Source organism: Telopea speciosissima, chromosome 8 (genome assembly GCF_018873765.1).
Source record: "Telopea speciosissima isolate NSW1024214 ecotype Mountain lineage chromosome 8, Tspe_v1, whole genome shotgun sequence".
Classification (NCBI taxonomy): domain Eukaryota; kingdom Viridiplantae; phylum Streptophyta; class Magnoliopsida; order Proteales; family Proteaceae; genus Telopea; species Telopea speciosissima.
This window is the reverse complement of record NC_057923.1, coordinates 7,345,235-7,369,759: the sequence shown is the minus strand read 5'-3', so window position 1 is coordinate 7,369,759 and position 24,525 is coordinate 7,345,235. Positions and strand designations below refer to the sequence as shown.

At 39.3% G+C, this 24,525-nt stretch overlaps 3 protein-coding genes across 3 annotated transcripts; 2 read left to right on the top strand and 1 right to left on the bottom strand.

Annotated features, from left to right (window-relative positions):
• Window positions 1–3,486: 3,486 nt before the first annotated feature.
• On the bottom strand, window positions 3,487–3,985 carry LOC122672736 (growth-regulating factor 1-like). The gene is made up of 2 exons (XM_043870213.1): window positions 3,646–3,985; window positions 3,487–3,594 (listed from the first exon to the last, which is right to left on the bottom strand). The coding sequence occupies exons 1-2, from the start codon at window positions 3,974–3,976 to the stop codon at window positions 3,587–3,589; spliced, it is 339 nt and encodes a 112-aa protein (XP_043726148.1). The 5' UTR covers window positions 3,977–3,985; the 3' UTR covers window positions 3,487–3,586.
• Window positions 3,986–9,198: 5,213 nt separating this feature from the next.
• Window positions 9,199–11,937, top strand: LOC122671988. Its single transcript, XM_043869492.1, has 3 exons — window positions 9,199–9,712; window positions 9,787–9,927; window positions 11,536–11,937. Exons 1-3 carry the CDS (start codon window positions 9,422–9,424, stop codon window positions 11,851–11,853), a joined length of 750 nt encoding a protein of 249 aa, XP_043725427.1. The 5' UTR covers window positions 9,199–9,421; the 3' UTR covers window positions 11,854–11,937.
• An 8,746-nt stretch (window positions 11,938–20,683) lies between these two features.
• On the top strand, window positions 20,684–22,748 carry LOC122670485 (galactose mutarotase-like). Its single transcript, XM_043867379.1, has 5 exons — window positions 20,684–20,964; window positions 21,073–21,122; window positions 21,545–21,668; window positions 21,776–21,883; window positions 21,981–22,748. The coding sequence occupies exons 1-5, from the start codon at window positions 20,748–20,750 to the stop codon at window positions 22,604–22,606; spliced, it is 1,125 nt and encodes a 374-aa protein (XP_043723314.1). The 5' UTR covers window positions 20,684–20,747; the 3' UTR covers window positions 22,607–22,748.
• Window positions 22,749–24,525: the final 1,777 nt, after the last annotated feature.

Genomic DNA, 24,525 nt, shown 5'->3' with positions numbered 1-24,525 from the left:
CCTTTTCCCGTGATTGTACTTGTATGCTGCTGAAGGTGTTTATATTCCTCCTTTGCTGGTGGCTTCTCAAGAATAGGCTTCATAGTTGTTGGCGACTTGGCGCTTGGCTTGGGCAGCCTTCAATTTTGATTTCATGGCGGGTAGAACTGTAGAAGGGGTTCAACTAAGAACCACTTTACAGTAGGATCGATAATTGTTGCAGCAGAACACCAAAATAGAAACTAAATCAGAATTAATAACTTAGTGAATAAGGACCAAACCAGCAGCAGGAATGGTATTTTTATCTGCTCCATTTCCCCAAGTTTCCTCTAATAGAGGGGGTGGACCCCACCCGGGCAGTGTGTTCGGGCAGGGGTAGGGTGGTCATTTCCGCCCCCTCTATTAGAGGAAATTGGGGAAATGGAGCTGCCCAGGAAATGGAGCAGATAAAGGTCCGCAGGAATGGCTCCAAAGTAGGATCGAGTGAAGGCCTAGGCAAGGATGTTTTGTGCTCCAAATATCAGCCAATTCTAATGGCTGGTTGTGAAGTTATTCAAGTCTGAAGTTTGCAGCAGATTCTGGGCAGAACTGAGATCGCAGGTGCAGCAATCCTTCACTCGATTGTTTAAACAGCAGCAGCAGTACTTGGTGATAATTGGGGATTGATTCAAGTCTTCAAAAGTTCTCCATCTGCAGTTTATTTCAGTCACAAGATGGCAGCAACAGTAGGGGTCGATTGGAAGAACAAAAAAAGAAAATAGAAGGATAGATAGAAAGGGGGATAGGGATAGGAGGCGGGGTAGGCTATCTCAGCATTGGGTCTCTCACCCACAGCTATCTCAGCTGTTGAAAGGCAAATTCTTTATCAGAATTGGAGGCAAGCAGTGCTTGTAAATTTCATTAATCAATTGGTCACTCTTTCGGTCGAGTTGGTACCGAGTTCCGAGTTTTAGTACCTTGCCCATGATTTAGTGCTGGTGTAGGGGAATCCCTACACCTACCCTATCCCACGATTTCTTTCGTTGGTTTGGGTGGGCTAAAGGGCTGGGTTGGGCTTTGGTGGAGTGTATAATGAGGGCTGGTGGGCTGGGCTTGGGTGGTTTCAAGTGGGGTAGTGGATGGAGTTGCGTGATGGGGGTTGGGGTGAGTGTGGGTGAGGAAGGCTGGGGTGTACAGGTGTGTGTGTGTGTGTGTATGAGGTGGGCTTGGGTGGGTATGTGGGAGAAGAAGAGGAAGACAGAAGGAGAGGCTGGTGATATGTAAGAGATTAAATAGGAAGGGAGTGACAGGTGTCACGGGTAAAAGGAAAAAAGGGAGCAAGAAAGGAGGAAGCAGGGGATAGGTCACAGGGGTGAGCAGTAGGTTACTGAAGTGAGGAAACTGGGGTGGGTTGCAATGGATCGCAAACAGGGGCAGAAGTGTAGAGCAGCACAGCAGGGGGACTGGGGTGCAAGTGAAGAATACCAAGAGGCAGGGAGAGATGGCAGGCAGCAGCGTGAACAGATCTCACACTGATGTGAAAAGACCTCACAACTATGAGGAGGAGAAATGGCAAGAGGATTCCAGCACAATCAACGAAAGAATGCAGAGCAACAGATGCACAATCAGCGGAGGAGACGTAGCAAGGCTTTGATACCATATGAAGATGGGTAGAACTTTGTATTATTGATTTTATAACAAAGGGATTAAATACAGATGCATATGTGTCCAATCCACGAATCTATACAAGGTAGGTATATAGTAGGGAAAGAATAAAGAGAATACAAGGAAAGATAATATACTGTAATATTACAAATATACAGCAATCCATTACAGCTAACATGATTAACAGGATGGTTTCATTTCATAAATCCTAACATGACATAATTTCCACTTGTTAGAATAAGTGGGAATATTTTGAGCAAGGGTAGAATTGTAATTAAGGCTGTGACTGTTCATGTGAACAGTGCCGATGAACAGTGTTGGGTCAATTCTGTAATTTTTCTCTCCCTTCTATTATAAATAAAGGGGCTTGGATGTTCATTAACACATCCAAGCATTGAGCTCTATTCTTTCCTATTAACATGGCATCAGAGCAGGTTTGAGTGTGGGTTCAAATCCCTCTTCTCATTCTCCCATTTTTTCTCTGGTTTCTTCCATTGTTACAGGGCAGCACTAATGAGGTGATCCATGGATCTAGTTGCTGCCCCTCAGTACCTCATTCATTGATGACCTAATTCAAGATTGATAGCAGCTGTGCCACTTCCTACCTGCGATTTTTGAAGCTTCACCTGGGGGACTGTTGGATCAATTCTGTTTTTTCTTAGAAGATCAAGGACAGCAGGGATTTCTTGGACAAGCTACTATTTTCCAGCCTCTTCTCTTCGTCGATATCTGCCAAATTTTTGGGTTTTTTTCAAAATCTTGACAAGATCGATCTAGGGTTTCTGGGCTTCTGTTGCTGCTGATTTTTGGAGGAGTGTTTCACCATCAACTAAGGAGCACTCGATCTGTTTCTTGGCCACATCAGCTTTGTTTTTTTAGCTCTCTTCTATTGTGCCCTAATGTCTGACGACACTTCTACTGTTACTTCTGGCCTTGATGGACACCCACGATAAGAGTATCTTCCCTTTGCTTCCTCCATCAAACTTGATGGAATTAATTACCTGTTGTGGTCCAGGTCTACATATCTCACTATTGTTGGCTGTGGTCTCACTGGACATATCACTGGCACTGCCGAGAAACCATGTACTGTTGGTCCTCTTCAGGATCGATGGATCTCCAGTGACTCTTATGCATGGTTCTAAAACTCGGGTTTCAACAAGGTTTCGACCAGCCAGAAATTGAGTTCATCTCGGTTTCGACCATATCTCGGTCGAAACCTGGGATTTTTTCCCATTGATGGGGAAAACAAGGGTTTTTTAAGCCTGATTTTTTGCAGGTTGCCTATTTTTCACATTTTAAACACAATTCATGAATTACATTGACAAAAAAATCACTAAAAATAGTACTTGTGGCTATTGACCCAAGTTTACTAACGTACGCACTGATACGATACCAACGCTATAGTGGTATTATAAATTTATAATTAGTTCACATAATTATAAAGTACTTGAACCCTGAATAATACATTGAATCCAAATAAAACATTAAAATTTTGGAGTTGGCTTGATGCAGTTCAAGTAGTTATCCCAACTCATGAAGGATATTTCGGACCTTTGTTAGTAAGGAAATAGGAGTTAATAATGAGACTTCAAATCACTGTGGATGATTGGGTAATAAAAAAAAACTTAAAAACTTTTTTTTCTTCTTTTAGCTGAGTTGAGAGTGAGATGAAGAAAGACTAAAATTGGAGGGAAACTGATTAATAAGTAGAACTGGGGATTGGCTAGAAACCATGATGTTTGCACTGTAATCCCTCTAAAATGCCTTCTAGATGAGGAAAGGGAGGGTGGGGTTGGGGAATGAAAAAGTGGAAGAGGTGGAAAGAGGGATTACTGGAAAGTTCCTTTTCAAGAGAGAGAGAGAGGCTCTTGTTGCACTCATTATTCAGTCACAGACTAAACAGAGAGAGCATGGCAGAGCAGTTCTCTTGATCCAGCAAAAAAAACCCATCCACTTTGACAGTTCAACCATCTGCAGAAACAGAAAGATAGATAAGAAGAATCAAATGGAAACTAAGAGTACCATTCTGAGTTCGGGGATTGGACACTGAGAGGTCAGGAGATGGCATTGGAATGGAAATCGAGAGCTGGGTTGTGGAGTAGTCCTTGTTCTTCGGTGGCCATTCATCGAAGAAGTGAAGCAGCGGTTGCTGAGGTACCTCTTCCCTCTCCACCATCATTGGTCTTTCAGATTTGATGTCGGTACCCAAAACAAAGCAGGGTTGCTCTTGATTCTGCCGTTCTTCTTGCTGTTTAGAGACAGCAGTAAAGTTCTGCAACTGCAATTGAGTGTAGTCACCTTGTAAAGCAAAGCAACTCTTCTGTTTTGATTGAGATACAGAGGAGGAACTCATCCTTAGTGACGTTAAAAACGAAACCACCGAAACCAGTCGAATTAATAGATTTTTTAAAGTTTAGGTTCAACTCGTCTTGGAACCTGTCGAAACCGAGTTGTCTCGACGGTTTCGACAGGTTTCGATAGAGTTTTGATTCCATGCTCTTAAGTCATGTCTTTTTTACTTAACTCCATGCAACCAGATCCGGCCAATGGTTATTTGCTACTCGAAACTTCTGCTCAGATTTGGCTGGTTGCGGAGGAAACTTATGGACAGGTTGGAACGATGCCCAGGTTTATGAATTGCGCAAGAAGATTCATGGCACCACTCAGAAAGACTTTTACATCTCTAAGTATTATGCTGTCCTTCGTAGTCTATGGCAACATCTGGACCACTACTCAGATTATCAGCCCACTAATGTAACCGATATTGCTGCATATCGCAAGCATGTTGACAAGATTTGGGTTTATGACTTCCTGGCTGGTTTAAATGTTGAATATGACCATATTCAAGTTCAGGTTTTGGGCAGGGTTCCATTCCCTACCTTGGAGCAGTCCTGTGCTTTAGTTCTTTCTAAAGAAAATCGTAGGGCAGCCATGCTACATACTCCAATAACTGATCGATTTGCTCTACAGACTGTTGCCGCTGCTGCTCCTACTGCTCCTAGTGATTCTTCCAAAGCGATTGTGAGATGTAAACACTACAATAAACCCTATCACACTAAAGCCACTTCCTGGAAGCTTCATGGTAAACCAGCTGATTTTGAGGCCAAGCGTGTTGCTCGTGGGAAATCGAAAAACAAAGCCAATCATACGGAGACTATTCCCACGGCTCCTTCTACTGACATTAGTCTCTCCCAGGATGAACTTCAGGCATTCCGTCGTATGTTACAGGCCTTTGTTGCATCTATTACATCGACTCTTGCCAATCAATCCACCACTTCAAGTTCCCATTTTGTCCACTCAGGTAGTCCGTTTGCTAGTCATTGTGCATCAGTAGTCTCTACCCCTTGGATCATAGGCTATAATGCCACTGATCACATGACTGGATCCTCTAGCCTCTTTTATCACTATTCACCCACTTTTGGGAAAGACAAAGTTCGGGTGGCTGATGGTTCTCTCTCCTCTATCTCTGGGAAAGGCTCTATCAGTTGCTCTCCGTCTATCTCTTTATCCTCTGTTTTACATATACCTAATTTTACTACTAACCTTCTATCCATTAGTAGTCTTACTCGTGACTTGAACTATAAAGTGACTTTTTTTTTCCCCTTTCCCATTGTGTTTTTTAGGATCTGACAACTGGGGCAACGATTGGATGGGGTAAAGTGCATGATGGATTGTATCTGCTGGATGATGGTCGTCCTCCTTCACCACCACCACCATCTCCCCTTCATCAAACTTCATTGGTATCTTATGAACTTCAACAATGGCATAATCGATTAGGTCGCCCCCCTTTAGGAATTTTATCTCATTCATTTCCAACATTAGTTAAATAATGTAATGAGGATGACCTTTTTTGTGAGGCTTGTGTTCTGGCCAAACAGACTCGTTCAGCTTATTCTATTTCTAATAAAAGAAGTCTTTCCCTTTTTAATCTGGTTCATCCTGATGTATGGGGTCCTAGTCGGAAACCTTTTATTTTTGGCCATCGTTGGTTTATTTCCTTTATTGATTGCCACTCTAGGAGTACCTGAGTATATTTGGTGCATAATAAAAGTGATGTTTTCTCATGTTTTCAACATTTTCATAAATTGGTTCAGACCCAATACAATGCTACTCTCTAAATTTTGAGGAGTGACAATGACAAAGAGTATATGGAAGGTCAGTTCCAAAACTACCTTGCTGCCTATGGGATCCTCCACCAGACTAGTTGTGTGGATACTCCTGCCCATAATGGATTGGCTGAAAGAAAAAATCGCCACCTCTTAGAGTTGGCTCGAGCACTTATGTTTGTCCATCATGTTCCTCCCCAATATTAGGGGGATGTTGTTCTTACTGTAGCATACCTTATTAATAGGCTGCCTACCCGAGTCCTCGACTCCTATACCCTTGCTGCTCTTTTAAATGGCTCCTCAACCTTTATAGTTCCACCTAAAGTTTTTGGCTGTGTTTGTTATGCTAGGGATACTCGGTCCCCTAGTAAACTTAAACCCCATAGCCTTCGGTGCATTTTCTTGGGCTATTCTCCCTCGCAGAGGGGTTATAAATGTTACCATCCACCCACCCGTCGTACCATGGTGAGTTTGGATGTCATTTTCCATGAAACCCTTTCCTGTTATCCCACTATACTTCTTCAAGGGGAGAATTCCCATGAAGAGGTGTTGACTCTTGGGCCCCCTCTCCCTCTTGAGGTTCCCATGTATAACCAGCCTGAACCCACTCTTGTCCCTCACATACCATCTAATGAAGAGGATTCCACACAGGGGGAGACCTTGGATACTGGTAATCACACAGTTTCTGTTTAGGGGGAGCTTACTCCAGTCCAGAAAACCATTGGAGAATTTCAGAAGAGAATTAATGACTTAAATTTCAAAACATATCGGAGAAGATGTTCCAAATACAAGCAGCTTCCATCCATTGTAGCACCAATACCTATCATCTTCCCACTCCAGGTAAAACCCTTTCTTCTAAGTTACCTATTGTTAGTTACAAAGGTACTAGGACTTGTACTCAGCATCCTATATCTCATATTGTCTCCTATAATTCCCTTTCTCAATCCTTTCGTGCTTTTGTTTCTTCCCTTCTTCTGTTTGTATTCCCTAGAATTGGCAGGATGCTCTTGCAGATGGAAAGTGGAAGGCAACAATGATGGAAGAAATGAGAGCCTTGCAAAAAAATGATACATGGGATCTTGTGGTTCTTCCTCCAGGGAAAAGACCAGTTGGATGTAAACGGGTGTTTGTGGTGAAACAGAAGGTTGATGGTATTGTGGATCGATACAAGGCACTATTGGTGGCAAAGGGGTTCACTCAGACATTTGGGATTGACTACCAGGAGACCTTTGCACATGTTGCTAAACTAAATACTGTCAGATGTTACTATCTTGTGCAGTAAATCTGGGATGGGATTGACAACAGTTGGACGTGAAGAATGCCTTCCTCCATGACGAGCTTGAAGAGGAGGTATATGTGGACATTCCACCTGGGTTCTCATGTGACAAAATCAGCGGCAAGGTATGTAAATTGAAGCGTGCTTTATATGAGCTAAAACAATCACCTCGTGCCTGGTTTGGAAGATTTCATAAGGCTATGGTTTCTGTGGAATATGAGCAGAGTAATACTGACCATACTCTATTTATCAAAAGGAATGGTGATAAAGTAACCATTTTCATAGTCTATGTGGATGATATTGTGGTGACAGGGAATGATGGTGATGAGATCAACAAGTTGAAGACTTTGCTTGGTCGTGAATTTGAAATAAAGGATCTAGGAAAGCTAAAGTACTTTCTAGGGATAGAGGTTGCACGATCTTCACATCTTTCTTTATCAAAGGAAGTATATGCTAGATCTATTATTTGAGACCGGGATGTTAAGGTGTCGCCCTGTTGATACACCTATGGAGGCTACTACAAGACTCGAGGAAAAAGAGGGTGAACCGGTTGACAAAGGTCGTTACCAATGGCTGGTAGGGAAACTTATTCACCTCTCTCATACACGGTCAGACATATTGCCGTGAGTTTGGTAAGTCAGTTCATGCATGATCCTTATTCCTCACGTATGGATGTTGTTCTTTGTATTCTTTGTTATTTGATGTCAGCCCTAGAAAAAGGAATTCTCTTATCTCCTCATGACCATCTACGAGTTGAAGCGTATACTGATGTTGATTGGGCTGGATCTTCTGATAGAAAATCTATATCTGGTTATTGCTCTTTGAAGGTGGAAATCTTGTCACTTGGCGTAGCAAGAAACAAAACGTGATAGCAAGGTCCAGTGCTGAAGTAGAATTTCATGCTATGGCACAAGGCATTTGTGAGCTATTATGGTTTAGAGGTTTATTACAAGGTCTTGGTGTTCCTATTCGTCTCCCTGTGATGTTGTATTGTGACAACAAGGCTGCCATTAGCATTGCTCACAATCCGGTTCAGCATGATCGTACCAAGCATGTGGAGGTTGATAGGCATTTCATCAAAGAGAAGCTGGAAGAAGGACTGATCTGTGTTGCTTTTGTGAAGTCTGCTGATCAACTGGCTGATGTGTTCACTAAAGGGTTGAGCGGGAAAGTCTTTCATCCTATTTTAGTCACATTGGGCATGTTTGATATTTATGCTCCAACTTGAGGGGGAGTGTTAGAATAAGTGGGAGTATTTTGAGCAAGGGTAGAATTGTAATTAGGGTTATGACACTGTTCATGTAAACAGTGACGGTGAACAATGTTGGGTCAATTCTATAATTTTTCTCTCCCCTCTTCTATTATAAATAAAGGGGCTTGGATGTTCATTAACACATCCAAGCATTGAGCTCTATTCTTTCCTATTAACACCACTATCATTAACATACCGTTTTGAAGTATCATTTTATGCTTAGTATTGATATGGAAACTTTGATTATAAAATTGTTTCATTCCAGTGGTAACCAAATGGATTAGTATTTTCCGGGTTGCTTCTTTCAGTGAAATAACAACTGTAGTGGATTTATCATGTAATTTATTTGTAGGTAATCCTCAATTTGGTGTTCATATCTCTTCTACTTCATCTTTTAGAGAATATATTTTTATCCTTTTTGAAAGAAATCTAGATGTTCTGCTGAAACCTTGTTGAAATCAATGGTCAATCAAGGTCATGGAGGGGTGCCAAGTGATGGAAAATGAAACTCAAGAGGACAGGATCAGTCAACTGCCGGACATTATCCTTAATTTGACTTTATCATCTATGACAATGAGAGATGCGGTAAGGACCAGCATTTTATCAAGAAGATGGAGGTACCTCTGGACAACGTCATTCACGTGTCTCAGGTTCGATGCATATAACATGTTTGGGAAAGATGAATGTTCAGATATCAATCTTGATGAACACAGTCCAGAGGACCTGATATATGCCTGGCAAAGAACACAAAAGTTTGTTGGTTCAGTTCAGCAATTCTTGCGACAGCTTCATACAGACTGTAAGATTACAAAGTTCCAGCTTCAGTTTAGGTTTTATGGTCAAACATATGTAGATCATCTCAATCAGTGGATTGAATTTGCAATTCTGAGGGGAATTGAAGAACTTGAACTTAGACTTCCCACTACATATCCCCCCCTAGTAAACGATGTCCTCCATCCATATAATTTTCCTTGTGATATCTTTCTTAGTAAGTCCTCTTTAAACTGTTTGTCTTTGAAATCTTGTACCTTTGTGCCTCATCCTTATCCCAGTTTTGTTGGTTTCAACTCTCTTACAACCCTCAAGCTGGAAGCAGTAGATCTCCTCTCAATAGACTTAGAAAACTTCTTATCTAACTGTTCTCTTCTTGAACGGTTGAGTTTGATGAAATGTCAAAAGTTGGTTGATTTGACTATTACTCATTCCTCCCTGCGATTGAAGTACTTGGAAGTGAATGACTGTCTGCTGTTAAGGCGCGTAATGATCTACGCTGTAAATCTTGTTGCATTCCTATATACTGGGCCTATGATAGTCTTCTTGTTCGAGAATGTTCCCAAGCTGCAGATTATAGCTACAGGTATTAAAGGCATCACAGATTCCATATTCCACCTTCTCACAGGGCTTGCCAATGATGTTCCTCAGCTTAAAGATCTATCTTTATGGCTACATGTTAAGGTAATTGCTTGCCTCTAAATAATGGAGTCATTTTAGTTTTTCTTGTTCCAACTTCTTTTGTCTCTGTTGTTCAGGCTGGGTTTATACTTGAAAGATTACCCTTATTTGCCAATCTCAAGAAGTTACATATTGCAACAGCACCAAAAGAAGATGATCTCCACTGGATCATAGCACTTCTTAAGTCTTGCCCTTTGCTGACATACTTCCAGTTGCATGTGAGTCTCCCAGTAGATATAAAATATTATGTTATGCATGAGGGAATATTGCATTGTGGAAGGGGCCTTGCTCCTGGAACCTATTTATGATCCTTTGTGGATGAACCACTAGTACTCTATTACCCAATCTGTCTATATCTAATTTGTCATGTTCAGATACAGTGAAACATGATTGAAAATCTTCTTTGGTCTGAGTAAAATGGAATATACTTTCTTTCTGTTTTTTTTTGTACATACTTTCAATATTCTGAATAACATAATGTATACACAGCGTATGCACCCAACAATTGAACAGTCTATATCTTGGGACCTTTTTCTCATCTAAAAGAACACAACTTTTTTTTTTTTTTTTTTTTTTTTTGAAATTATATAGCATTTTAAGCAACAAAGGTAAGGTTTTTGTTGCATTCGCTATACGGTTTGAAGGACCATATTCTGTCCTTTGATACAGTATTAGGGAGTTGGGCATTTACAAACAAAGTAATAAGATTTATCAATTTGTCTGCCTTTATAACCATGGAGTTAAGAGCATGGTTTCAAAATTTCACTGATTCAATTTTTTATCATACCAATCTATATCATATTGTTAAATATCATGAGGTACAATTTTGTCACACAGGAAAACTATTTTTCTCTTTGATTGTTAAGTTTTGTACTGAATAATTTTAGACCATAGATTAGTAGAAATCATAGAAGATGTCAAATCAAGTTTATGATAATCATATAAATTGAAATCTTTCTTCTGTAATTTTTTTAAAATAAACCAGAAGTGCAAAAAAGAAATTCTGAATGTTTCACTTAGATGTGTAGATGTAAGGTATTCCAGTTTTATGTGATACTGTCTCGATGATCTCACAATATATTTTAGTTTTAGCCATAAATCTAAAATGTTAATCATTGCCTCTTTTGGAAAAGAATAAATTTCTAACAGAAACTTATGTACTGCATAGGTTAAACTGCTGTTCTATAAAATCCATTTCATATAGGTTATTAGCATAGAGCTGTTGATCCTCTACTCAATTTTGCATTTTTTTTTGAACTCTACGACCTAATTTCACTGTTCTTTGTATATATATATATATAGAACATTGTAGCTGTAACAATTGTGAGATCGTAGTTTTACATTATATAAGCATCAAACAGTGTTCTATTTCATCTTTCTCAGTGTATCCTGCTAAATCTTGAATTTTCTTAACATATCTCAATAAAATTGACAAGCTACGCCACTACACATTCTAATTCGTCCCCCTCCTCCCCCCCCCCCTCCCCCTTTTTTTTTTCTTCTTCTTTTGAGGGTGCTTCTAATTCACTGCCAGTGTTGCTAGAGTTATTTGTTGCCTTTAAGTGTATCTTTAGCTGTCCGAAGTTTCATTTGCCTATCTGAAGGAGCGACCGCTCTCATAGTATGGACAAGGAAAAGGACTAGGACAAGACCACAAAACTTAACATTTTTGCAAAATACATTAGATTTACATATTGAACTTCTTGATTAGGAGGACTAAATTGGTGCTTATACAGAAGCTCTTGCTACCAATGCTTACTAGAGTATAATCCTGTTATTATATCATTGGCATGTATCTAAAATCATTTAGTTGTACTTTATTGCAGCTACTCTCCGTTCAGGCATATGAGAAAGAACCAAAAGAAATTAGGAAACCTCAAAAATGCCCTCATGATCACCTCAAGAATGTTGTCATTAGAGGGTTTTGTGGTAGTCAGAACGAGATTGAGTTTGCAACTTATGTGCTTCAAAATGCTACTTCACTTGAGACAATGCTGATCCATCTTCAAGCCTGCTGCTATCAGGATGGAAAATCGAATCATCGTGAAGCAGGGGAGGGTACATCTGCCACAATCACAGCAGACAGGATTTTTGAACAGCTACAGGCAGAAGCCCCTCCCCATGTTAAAATCATGGTCTTGTGATTCCTAGCAATTTTCAGAAGTTGAACATGTAATATATCTCTTCATTGAAGGTTCCCAAAGATGTGCTAATTTCCAGGACATCAGGATATCTCTTCATTGAAGGTTCCCAAAGATGTGCTAATTTCCAGGATATCCTATTGTCCAAAATGAATGGTATGATTTCTGATGTCCTCCAAATCTTGTTAAACTTAGATTACCCAAGTGCTTGGTTTGATGAGATTTTTTTCTCTATTTCTATGATGAGTTGTTCTATACAAGATCAATACCATAGGCAATAGTAGATTGAAAGAAGTGGGGTAGGGGGGGGGGGGAAGTGGAGCTTAAAACATGCCCTACATATTATGCCTAGATCCACTTCAATGAGTGTTGATCAATGCGCAGGTTTTACTATGCACATGCCCAAGGGGGTTGTGCTCCTGTGCACTGTTGGAAGATGGGACTGAGGACTGACACAGACATATATATGCATGCAAATACACACACATATTTATGCTAATATCTATATGTTTGATTATCAGATATAGGATAACAGATTAGATTTTAATCAGATGGGATAATAGAATGCCCTTATCCACCTTAATCTGAATCGATAAATATTGGGCCAGATTAAAATCTGTTCCATTGACTAGCCGCTATGTGCTGTTGAATACCAGTTGACCCAATTGTATGTAGGATCCGTATGTTGGCAACTGATCAAATTTGCAGTGATTGATGCTAACTAATGAAATTGGAAAAAAATTTGCACAAGTATGGCCATTATGATGAGATTTGGTCACTGAACTCAATAGGGAAGTAGTATCCAGTGATACCCAGGGTTCCCCAAACACTTCAGTGCAAGTGTTACCCCAATAAGTAATTGAGATTTGAGAGGTGAAGGGGTTGAGGAATACTTGCTGGATTCCTCATGCCTCTGCTGCTTGAGCATTTCCTGCATAATCATAATTCATACATGCTGAAAAAGAATTGATTATTGAGGAGGATTTTACTGCTTCCCACTCTGCTTTTTTGGTTTGAGGATCAAACCTTCCATCAATAATAATGGTTGGATGATCATCAGTAGGAAGTCCCAAATAATATGAAGGTTAAGGTATGAAAAAAATCACTGAGTATTATCAGGTGATATTGAATGGAATGTAAGGCTAAAATCCTGTTCCCATTTTGATATGTTATGCAGAATTTGATGTGGGTTTGGTGGTTCATGATGAAAACGTGAATAATTCCTGGTAGACCAAAAGAAATAGGTTGTGATGGAAGAATACTCAATACGATTTTGATCCTTCTTGGTGATTGTGGCTCTGTTTACAAGGCCTTGAAATAAATCAAACAGGTTCTGCCCCTGAATGTTTTCTTCTTCTGGGGAAGTTAAAAGAGAAGAAGACATGCCAAACTGTTTCTATTGCGGCATTGCATAGTAGGAAAATATCCTCCATCATAAGGAATTTTGTTAGTTTTGATTTCGAAGACAGTCCTCCAATGAGGATTTTCCAAAGAAATAATTTAAATTTTGCGCGAGTTTTGAGCTTCCTAAAGGACCTCCACACTATAATTACATGTGGGTTTTGAGAGGTGCATCTTTGGTTGGTTAAAAAGGCTGTTGCTATTTTAGTGGTCAGGATCCCTGATTTTGCTAACAGAGTTATCAATTAGTCCAGAATTAGGATTCTGGTAAAGTGAATAGCTAAGAGGGAAGTTTCCGATCATTCGAGTTATTAAGTAGTCCAGAATTAATCAGGCAATGATACTTGTTTTTCTGGATAGATCCTTGACTACGTTCATTATTCCACCTACTTGCCCTAGACAATTCCTCTCTGTCGAATCCTAATTTTACGAGTCTTTTCATTTATAACTCAACAATTGTCGATTTGGTCCCCTTTGATCCGAATCAATACACTTGAGGACGGTTCCGACTAGATTCGAATGTCACATTGTTGAAGTACTGTTCATGTGACACTGTTCATGTGAACAGTGATTTGGTTGATATGTGTATCTTCTATTTTCCTAGTTCTAGTTGGAGTCCTAGTTTCTAATTATGTCAAGTCCTAATTCTACTATGAGTTGTTAGTCTTAGTTTCAGTTTGAGTTGTTAGTTTTAGTTCTTTTTCTAGTGTAACTTGGAATCCTATCATGATTAGAAATTTCTAATCTGATTAGGAGTTCCCCTTTTTATTGTAATTTTCCCTCTATTATAAATAGAAGGGCTTACCTATCAATTAAATAATTTAAGCATTACAATCAATTCTTCTTCCATCTTCTCTTCTCTCTCAAGTTACTGGTTACAGGTCCTAGGTTTTCTACATGGTATCAGAGCACTAACTAGTTGCCGGTTTGAGAGTCATTTTTAGTTTTTCGATTTTGTATGGGTTTCATATACTGAAGATGAGTATTTGATGAAAATCAATCGTTACCACTCTTTTATGCTTGTTGCGTAAATGCATTACTCTTTCGATTTCTAGTTCTTTGCTATCATCAAAGATGGATTTTTGTTTTGAAAGGTGGTTTCCGATAAGTCGAAAGGACAGCTCCTGAAGAACAAGGGGTTCTTCTACCGCCTTGCAATTTTCTAGACGAGGGAAGATTATTTCTTGTTGTGTCGAATCTGTGGAAGATTTACGGGTCTTTTCTATTGCTTGCTACCGCTATCATTACTCTTGGTTGGTAAAAATCCTGTGTGCTATCTTGCGAGTCCTCATACCGAGAGGCGATACTCTATTTTTTTGGGAGATTTTTCTTCCCATTGATTTCTGGTTTCCACCATGTTTGGCCAGCAGATCTATTCCAACTATTGCGGCATCATTGCCCTCTATAAGAAAGTCACTAGACTAGTATTTGGGGTCCATCTGACCCCCTGATATTTGGTGGTGCAAAATCACTTCTGTTTTTGACTCTCGACTGGTGTTTTTGGAAGATTTTCTCTCGTTTGATGCCCATTCTTTTGTATTTATTCTTTGATGTATCTTTCTTTGGTTTATGGTTTATGATCTCCCTGGTCTTGGGTTCTTGCTATCTACTCAATCTCTTGATAGATTGTATACGCCCCTAATCGATTTGTTGATTGCTACCTCAAGTCGATGCTTTTGCCGCTGTCGATTCTTCGAAGCCACCTCCTTTCCGCCTCTGACTGCCGTTGCTATGGTTCTGGTATTAATTGGATTGAAGGATTGGTTGATGGTTGCATCGGTTCTGCCCAGATTTTTGAATCGGTTCTGTCCAACAATTGGGAGATTGTAGATTGGAGTTTCTACTAGTTCTTCCTTTTTGAAGATCGATCAAGTCTCTTCTCTTCTCTCTCTAAGGCTACTACTGATGATCTGGTTTCAAGGGTTGATTCTTGTTGGCTTCGATTCCCTCGACACTTCCTACTTTGGTTACCGCCCCCAATCTTACTGCCGTGGTGTTCAAGCCTCTGTTCCAGCAAAGTGTTTGGGTTTGCCTTGGGTGTTATGTCGTGGAGAAGAAGGGTACTTCAACATAATGACAAGTATGCCCATTTTCATTATGAGTAGAGTCCTATTCACCCTCTTATGGTATTAGATTTACGTAGTTAACCACTAATCCTATAGTTATTTGGTTTCCCCTTTACTGTTTGGTTAATTACAACTATGCCATCTTCACTTATCCTCCCTTGTCCTTATTTTACTTTTCATTCCCAGTTTACCCTTTTGCCTAGTTGGGTTTATAATTGGATTTCAATTTAATTGCAATTCTGCCATTCCCAACTAATAAATGTTAATTCCCTTCATGTCCCATTGCTTCATTATTTTCCAATAACCCCTTGACAATTCTGGTTATTTATGAAACTGCCATTACTTTTTAATACATTCCCCTATTTTACTACCCAATTGACTTTTGAAAATTCTGATTTATTACTAGTTTGCCCTTTGGCTTGGATTGTATTTAAAAGTGGATTTCCACCAAATTGCAGCTATGCCACCCTTTCAATAATTCTAATTCCCTTCATATCCCATACCTTTGGTATTTTACCCATAACATCTTTGGAAACTTCTGGTAAATTATAATTTTACCATTCCTTCTTTTTTAATTATCCTTAGCACCTCTTGGAAAATTATGGTATATTATGTTTTTGTCCTATCTCTTACATCATCTCATTATGTCCACGTGTACTACACGTGAGGGGGGGATTATGTACAATACACCTGCAGACATTGCAGAACACAGAACTTGCAGAAACATTGGTGCAAAACATAGAAGATCAGTTTTATCCACTGTTGCCATTAGGAATCCTTCGTTATTGGGTTGAGTTTGCCGTAAGGGGGAGATTGAAGTATTAAAATATTGAAGATATTTGGTTGTTGCCTATTTGAGGACTTTCGATTGGGTTGATATAGTTTTTTTCCACTGTCTGATTCAGTTTATTTTCGCTACTTGCTGCTCTAGTTATTTCACTTCAAGATTTTATGTCACTATGACAATCTGAGATTCATCACTGGATAGCTATTGAAGATCGTTGAAAGCTGCCTTTTTTGGAAGACATTTCAGTCCCGGTTTGCTGATCATGTCTGTCCAAGTTTTGAAGATCTATTTTTTCAAGTTTTTGAAGGTTTATTTGGAAGCTACATTCATCTGTCAAGCTGGATTCTGTTGCAACTTAGTTTCTTCTCATTTTGTTCAAGTTGGGCATTGATACCTTGTATGCGCCAACTTGAGGGGAAGTGTTTGCATTATTATGGAGTTCTTTTTTTTCCTTTTAGTTCAAGTTTGGATCTTCTTTCTTTACTTATTTGTATAATCCACTTGAGGGGAAGTGTTGAAGTCTTGTTCATGTGACACTGTTCACGTGAACAGTGATTTGATTGATATGTGTATCTTCTATTTTCCTAGTCCTAGTTAGAGTCCTAGTTTCTAATTATGTCAAATCCTAATTCTACTGTGAGTTGTTAGTCTTAGTTTCAGTTTGAGTTGTTAGTTCTAGTTCTTTTCCTATTGTAACTTGGAATCCTATCATGATTAGGAATTCCTAATCTGATTAGGAGTTCCCCTTTCTATTGTAATTTCCCCTCTATTATAAATAGAGGGGCTTACCTATCAATTAAATAATTCAAACATTACAATCAATTCTTCTTCCATCTTCTCGTATCTCTCAAGTTACTAGTTACAAGTCCTAGGTTTTCTACACACATTCCGATGAGTTAGAAAAAGCAGAGTGGCGGTCCAATTCTTGGACCAGCGGTACTGGCGTTGGTGAATTGCAAGGAGCACTACTTCACCTTCCTCTTCTTCGACAAATCTCAAGTGTTTGGTAAACCAGGGTTAAGGTAGGGGTATGGGTTTGGTTAACTAGGGTTAGATAACAACTTAAAAAATTGGTTTTGAATTGTGATTGTTAGATCAGCTAATTCCACGTGTTACAATTCTAGGGAATGCTTACAAGAACTTGCAGATGGGGGAACCTGAGAGGAGAATATTCCTTTTTATTTTTTATTTTTTTTTTATTCTACTCCTAAATTGTCATTGGTTTTTTTTCGGGCTTGGCTCTCCTCCAGCTCAACAGGGGGTTGTGGTCCTTTCAGAGTGGGGCCTGCCTATGAAATGACCCAAACACCCCTGTTTTTACTGGGCTGGATCCTCTAACTCCCACCACTACTGGAGGAGAGCCGAATGCGATCTTTTCCTCTCACTTTTATTAACATAAAGTGAAACCCACGTCTTATTTCTTTCTTCATTCTCCGTAGAACGCATCTAACCATCCCTCACTGCTGCAACCCTCCACCCTCACCTACCCCACCGCTGCAACCCCTGCACCCTCGCCCCTCCATCCTAGTTCCCACCGCCGTGCCCTCACCCACCCTCACCTTGCCTTTGATCTGCAACCCCGCCCAACAAGGGGGAGATTCCTTGAGTTTTTAATGCTTCCATGTTTATTGGATATCCTCAAAGAACGCTACTTGCCTTAATTACTCATCATCATCAAACACCGACAAAGGGTGAAGCAAGTCCTCGAGTAACAGAGGGTCTCACATGGAGGACCACCATGTTGCGGAGTAATGAATATGGAGAAGAATCACGAGCTTGGATTGTTCGCCATCTTTGATGGGCACCTTGGAGATCGTGTGTGAAGTTATCTGAAAGATAACCTCTTTCAAGATGAGATAACGTCCGACCCCCTCTCTTTATATTCACTAGATAACTGGAGATGAGATATTCTGCCTTTGCCACAATTTTAACATCATTCAACAACAAAGCTCATTGTGGACGGTTTGATTGTGGATATCAAGTTTTTTGAGTTTGAGATCAATAATTTTACTACTTTGATACTTTTAATTTATTATGATCGTGTGTTAATATTTTTTTGATGCCAAATATCCCAACAACAACTCTATGTTTGTAGAAACTTTTTTTCTTTTTAAAAAGAGTGGATTTATTTTGAAATGTAGTATGATAAAACTAGAAAAAAATAGGACCAAGTTTCTCTCCACCCTAGACTTACATCAAAAAATTATTGCCTCTCTAATAAGGAGACTGGACCCCACCCAGATAGTATATTCGAGCAAAGGATGGAATGCTCATTTCCACCCTCCTATGAGAGAAATTGAAAAAAATAGAGGGACAGATCATTGGATACGATAAAGATTCAACTTACGTCTCCCTACGTCCTCTCACATGAGACAATGAAATGGCTACCCCGTTTCTCCCCTTGGACGCTGTGTGGGGTCCCATTGTTTCGTTCTCACACAACGTGACAGCAAACCCTTTCCCCTCTCTCACTCTCTCTCTTACTTTGAATAAATTGGATTCTCTCTTTCTCTCGCCAACTGGAGCTGACCACAACAACTCAGACACGAAAGTAAGAAAATTCAAACACGTGCACCGACTTTCCTTTCTTAATTCAATGAGGGCGCCGGAATATGTGCCAGGCAGTCCAACCGTTAAATGTCTCATTAAATGAATACCTTAAAAAAAAAACAAAAAAAACCCAACGCCTTTGGAAAAGGATTCAATTACAGTTTACAAATTACATTTATTAGAAGGTGCATGTACCGCTCTAGATCCTCTAGGCTCTAATATCCAACTTTGTATCAGTTCAAAATCTACATTTTTAGTATATATGTAGGATAGGACAAGAGATTGTCATGTGTAGTGTTTGCATGAGTTGGGGGGGGGGGGGGGTGGGGGGGGGAGGAGTGAGAGCGCACGCAAGTTCATCAATATAGATGCAATATTTTGCTTTCATGGAAGGCAGGGTGGTAGTTTCGTGCACTCATGTGTCTTGATATAGCAGTCACGTGACCAAGTAGCGTTCTTTTTTGCATATGTATATATTAAGGGAGAAAAAATGTTACATGGGCATGTGCGGTGCGCTGCCTGGGCGGGTGAATTCACCGTCGTACTCCCATGGAAAGGCATAATTTCTCAGAGGTGTGGCAGCCATTTTTCCCTCCCTTATGTCTAGTCGCATGGGCAATGTTCTGCATGCGCCCAAGTAGCATTCTCTTTCTCGTATGTTAATTAATAGGATGCTTCTTCTCCCCCAAAAGAAAGATGCTAAGGGTATTTTAGGTTATTCGTTTAGCTTTTGTTACTCTTATGGGGATTTGGTAAATCTTTTCAACTTAGTACCTTGTAATTGTAAAACATAATTTATTTTTACCAAGTTTGTAATTTTTTTTTCCTATTGCGTAGATCAAGGCAATTTTTCCTAATAATTTTTTCATTTTACTCTTTGGCCACGTCACAATCAAGAATTGGCATTATCTTACTCGTTTTTCAAGTTAACATGTGAAATGATAGAATTTTATTCTCAATAAAAAAAACATATAACATAAAAGAAAAATTAAATGGAATGATTACAATGCAAGGATATACATGATTTGACAAAGTGAAATCGAATGACTACAATGCAAGGATATACATGGTTTGACAAAATATCGACGACGATGATGAGATGAGAGTAGTCTTTACTAATGATGGAGAACATGGTTACAAGCTCTCTTTCCCTACGCCTCTATGTTTTGCAAAGAATTTCCCATAACTCTTAAAATCCTATTTCATACAATTTAAAGAGAAAACAAAAAGCTACAATTTCCAATTACTCCCATGTGAACCCTAAAAATTTTCCTTGTAAGTGCCGGCCCTGAACCCCCAAATGGTCCCCTCAACTTAGTGTGGCCGAAGAAAAGAAGATATGCAACAACGTGGGCCAACTCCTTCGGGCCTCAAGCCCTACGAGTTTTTAATGGAGACCAAATCATGTCCTTGTACAAGTACCATCCAAGGCCCTCTAAGGCCAGTCACATGAAATCCACAATGGGACCTATAGGAGGAGTGGATTCCATGAGACTGGCCCTGGAGGGCCTTCGATGGTACTTGTACAAGAACATGAACCACGTCCTTTTTTTGAATGACCCTTCGAAAGCAACTTACAGCATTAACCATAGAATACAAGACATAGACCCTCAATAATACTAAAAGAAAAAAAAGCGGGCACACCACTTCCTCACTTTCCTCTCTAATGTGACCCCATATACAAATTGATATGCGCCAAAACTCCTTTCTCCTTCTAGGAATGTATAATGCCACTATAAAAGAACTATAAATAACATATAAGATTACCATTTCTTTTTCACCAAGACCAACTGACCAAGTCCAACCCCAAAATCCTGTGAATAGATGGAAGAAACTAAAAATAGAGAAGGGAAAGAGCGGAGGAGAGAGACGCAGCGCAGCATCATCAACATTATCCGTAAAAGTGATATCATTATATCCAGTTATGTCTTAATGGATATTTTTTAAGACACCTGTCTCTGTCTAATCTTAGACTGTTGTTATCCTTGTGGCGTTTGTTTATATATTCTCGTTTGCACCTCGTGCCTCATTGCAAGCTCCCGATTCCTTTTCTTCCTTTTTCTCCAATATTTTTCCTCCAATAAATTCCAATTATGGGTAGGATTTCTGTGATTCTCTGCTTTTTTTGTGTTGCCTTCGCATCGATTAAATCATCCATTGCTTCCCATGAGGATTTGTCTTCGGATTCTTCTGCACATTCAAAAAACAAGCAGAGTGTTGGGTTTTACGAGATTAAGAAGGGCGATTTCTCGATCAAGTTCACTAACTGGGGGGCCACCATTGTTTCTGTCATTTTACCTGACAAAAATGGTATTGCTTATCTTCTTATCTTTCTCCCTCTACTTCTTTTTCTGTTAACCCCAATTCTATTTTTCACCTTTTTTTTTCTAATCTGTTTCATTTTTCCCCCTCATGCAGGGAAGTTAGCTGATGTTGTTCTTGGTTACGATAAGATCTCAACATACAAGGTGAGATGATCTTATAATAGTGTTCTTGGGTATCATTTTTTTTTGGTAAAGGTTTTTAGGGTATCATTGTATCTATATTTACTGGTTACCAGATGATAGGGCATTTGTTGCATTGACGTTAAATCGATTTCTGATAATGGGTAGTAGTAAGTTTCAGCTTTTGTTTTGTTTTCCTGCGAGAAATCATAAAAAGCTTCAAAATAGATTCTTTATGGCATTCTTCAGGGGAAATATATTCTTCAGAGCTTATATATTTTCTGGCATTTTTAGTTAGGATTTTTTTGGGGGTTTGTAATAGGATTCCTGAGATTCAGTTGATGTATTTAGTATTTTGGGTTCTATCTTCTCATGGCCTTCCTTAATGTTTCCAACTTAAATGTTCTGATAGAAACTAAATATCTTGGATTAAATCTCCACTGCAGAATGATTCAACATACTTTGGTGCCACAGTTGGAAGGGTTGCTAATAGGATTGGAGGGGCCAAATTTACCCTTGATGGAAAAACCTATAAACTATCTGCAAATGAAGGGAAAAACACTCTTCATGGTATTTTTTTTTTTCTTCCTCAAATTACTTAGCTGGGTATAAGAATTATTAATTTTCAATTTGGTTCTTCTTTACTGACTGGTTTGATGTAATATTATTTGTTTAAGGTGGTGTTAGAGGATTTAGTGATGTTATTTGGAAGGTAATGAAGCATGTACCAGATGGTAAAACCCCTTACATCACATTCACCTATCACAGTTCTGATGGAGAACAAGGTTAAGTCTTTTTTCTGTTTCTGTTCTGTTTAATCCTTGTTTGATTGGAACTCAATAATTAACTATTACCCACTACTGTTATGTCATGTAATTGCAGGTTTTCCTGGTGATGTCAAGGTGAGTATAACATATATGATCCTTGGAGAAAGCAAGCTAAATGTGATCATGAAAGCCAAAGCTGTTGATAAGGCCACCCCTATCAATTTGGCCCAACACGCCTACTGGAATCTTGGTGGCCATAACAGTGGTGATATCTTATCCAACACCATACAGATCTTTGGTTCCAACATCACTCCTGTCGACAAGCAACTCATTCCCACCGGCAAGATCGAGTCAGTGAAGGGGACACCATATGATTTAACTGAACCCACTGCCATTGGAAGCAAGATTCATCAGCTCGAAAGTGGAGGATATGACATCAATTATGCGCTCGATAATAAGGAGACTACAGGGGGTCTGAAAAAGGCGGCCATTGTTCACGATAGCAAATCAGGAAGAGTTTTAGAGCTGTGGACCAATCAGCCTGGGCTGCAGTTTTACACTGCAAATGGAGTCCAAAATATAAAAGGAAAAGATGGGGCAGTATATAACAAGTATGCAGCAATCTGTTTGGAGACTCAAGGGTTTCCTGATTCTGTAAATCACCCCAATTTCCCTTCACAGATTGTGTATCCAGGGAAGACATACATACATTTCATGGTTTTCAAGTTCTCAACAAAATAGGATATGATAGATGATGAATAAGAAAGGAGTTCTGAGAAAAAATGTGTAATCCTTCAGAGTTTATGTGAGAGGGAAGCTAATAAGAGGACATGTAAGCCATTGGTTGTAGTTACTTCATTTCAAAGAGATCTGTTTTTTTTTTTTTTTTTGTATTTTCTGTTCATCAAGATACTTTGGGAAGCTTTATTTTTGACACAGCTGAGCCTTAACAGTTTTTTGGGAGCAATTTTTTTTTTCTTTTTGAACAGTATCCATCTTTACAGTAGATATCAATGACAAGGCAGGGTGAGCCCAGCTGGCCTAGGGCATGGCAGCTATTAAAAAGGAGAAAACAAATAAGAACACAAGTCCTCATTGCTAATGTTATAATTTGATCCCCATGTTTTATGACCATGTGGATTGGGATTGACCTATGGTCAGCTGCCTACTGGTCCCCGTGATTGCACCACATGGTCTCCCCTATTTTATTGCCTCAAGCAACTGTTTTTAATGAGTTTGCATTTGAATGAATATTTATAAGATTGGAGGGCCAGAGAAGAGAGAGAGAGCGGAAGGTGTTAGCGCATCCTCTGCTCCTGGACAGAGAACACTCGTCCTATTTATAATAAAAAAAAAAGAAGTCTGTTAGGCTGTGTGGTCCTTATGCCAGCACAGGGACTAATGGGTGCGTGCACGAGCATCCAAGGAGAGGAATAGGGTGGCCATTTCACTGCCCCATGTGAGAGGGTGTGGGAGGTGCTGCGGGGCAGCATTCTTTTTCCCTTTCTTTACTACATTTTCATATTGGATCCCAAACAATCTGATTAAGTGATGGTCAAGATCTTTCAAAGCCATGTCTATGCTATTCTGTTTCACTACCTTTTCATGTGTGTATATAACTTCCTAGGTTCCTCCTTGTTTAGGTACTTCTTTGTTTTTCCAAAATTTAATTTTTTGGGTACTGGTTTGGCACTCCATTGCAAATTGTCAGTAGTCAGTTAAGAGATACTTGTGGTTTCCATGATTATTATGACTTGAAACTGTTTTATGTTAATATGACAGTTTTACTTTTTACCTAAATTGTTTGTTCTTGAAATTTAAAGAGTGGGAAGGGATGAAAGTAAAACTTCTCAGAAGTGTCTGTAGCTTATGTTTAGGCAGAGCATAAGGGATTGCTCATTGCTCATTGCTCTCTTCTTGTCAATGCTTTGCTGAGCAAGGTATGGCAGCACAATATACAAAAGCAAGAAAATTTTAATGTTGACATGACCCCAGTGATTTGAAGTCTACACAGAGGTAGAAGCTCTCTTAGAAGTTAATTACATAATAGCAAAGATGAAGTATCTATAAAGTTCCAAATCTAAACAAAAGAAAATGGTTTAAGGGGTCAAATGAACCTGCTTTACTTATAATATCAATAAAAGGAATTTTACCAGCACCATTAGGACAGGATCAAGCGCACTGGAGGAGCCAAAGAAATAGAGAACCCTTCCTTCAACCTTCCTGGGTACACCTGTGCCAGATTCAATCAGGAACTGTTTAACCTTTTCTCCCTGAAAAAAAAAAAAAAAAGAGGGAAGAGTGTTGGATTTTGTGTTTTTAAAAAAGTAATTTCAAAACTTTCCTTTTTGAAATGATCTTTTTGAAATATAAGTTTCAAATATGAAAAACTCTTTCCCTCCACTTTGTTTTGATTTTGTTGGAAACACTTGTATATGTGTGTGCATGGTGGTTTGAACCAAGGACCTCTTGTATAAACTTGTAAAGAAATTTGAAAAGGCATGAGAACCTCTTCAAGTTTAGTCCCACATTGGTTAGGGACAAGTAGAAAAGTGAGCTAATATGAGCTCATGTAGCTTACAAGGGAAAGAGGGCTCTAAGGGAAGTCTCCCTTGTCCCATGTGTGAGGTTGGAGTCCGGGGTGCTTTTCACACACGCAT

Coding starts and splice junctions, on each gene's coding strand:
- LOC122671988 (XM_043869492.1), top strand. CDS start 9,422: ATGAAATGTCAAAAGTTGGTTGATTTGACTATTACTCATTCCTCCCTG. Junction 9,713..9,786: donor CTTTATGGCTACATGTTAAG/GTAATTGCTTGC, acceptor TCTGTTGTTCAG/GCTGGGTTTATACTTGAAAG. Junction 9,928..11,535: donor TGACATACTTCCAGTTGCAT/GTGAGTCTCCCA, acceptor ACTTTATTGCAG/CTACTCTCCGTTCAGGCATA.
- LOC122670485 (XM_043867379.1), top strand. CDS start 20,748: ATGGGTAGGATTTCTGTGATTCTCTGCTTTTTTTGTGTTGCCTTCGCA. Junction 21,123..21,544: donor ATAAGATCTCAACATACAAG/GTGAGATGATCT, acceptor TCTCCACTGCAG/AATGATTCAACATACTTTGG. Junction 21,884..21,980: donor CAGTTCTGATGGAGAACAAG/GTTAAGTCTTTT, acceptor ATGTAATTGCAG/GTTTTCCTGGTGATGTCAAG.
- LOC122672736 (XM_043870213.1), bottom strand. CDS start 3,976: ATGAGTTCCTCCTCTGTATCTCAATCAAAACAGAAGAGTTGCTTTGCT.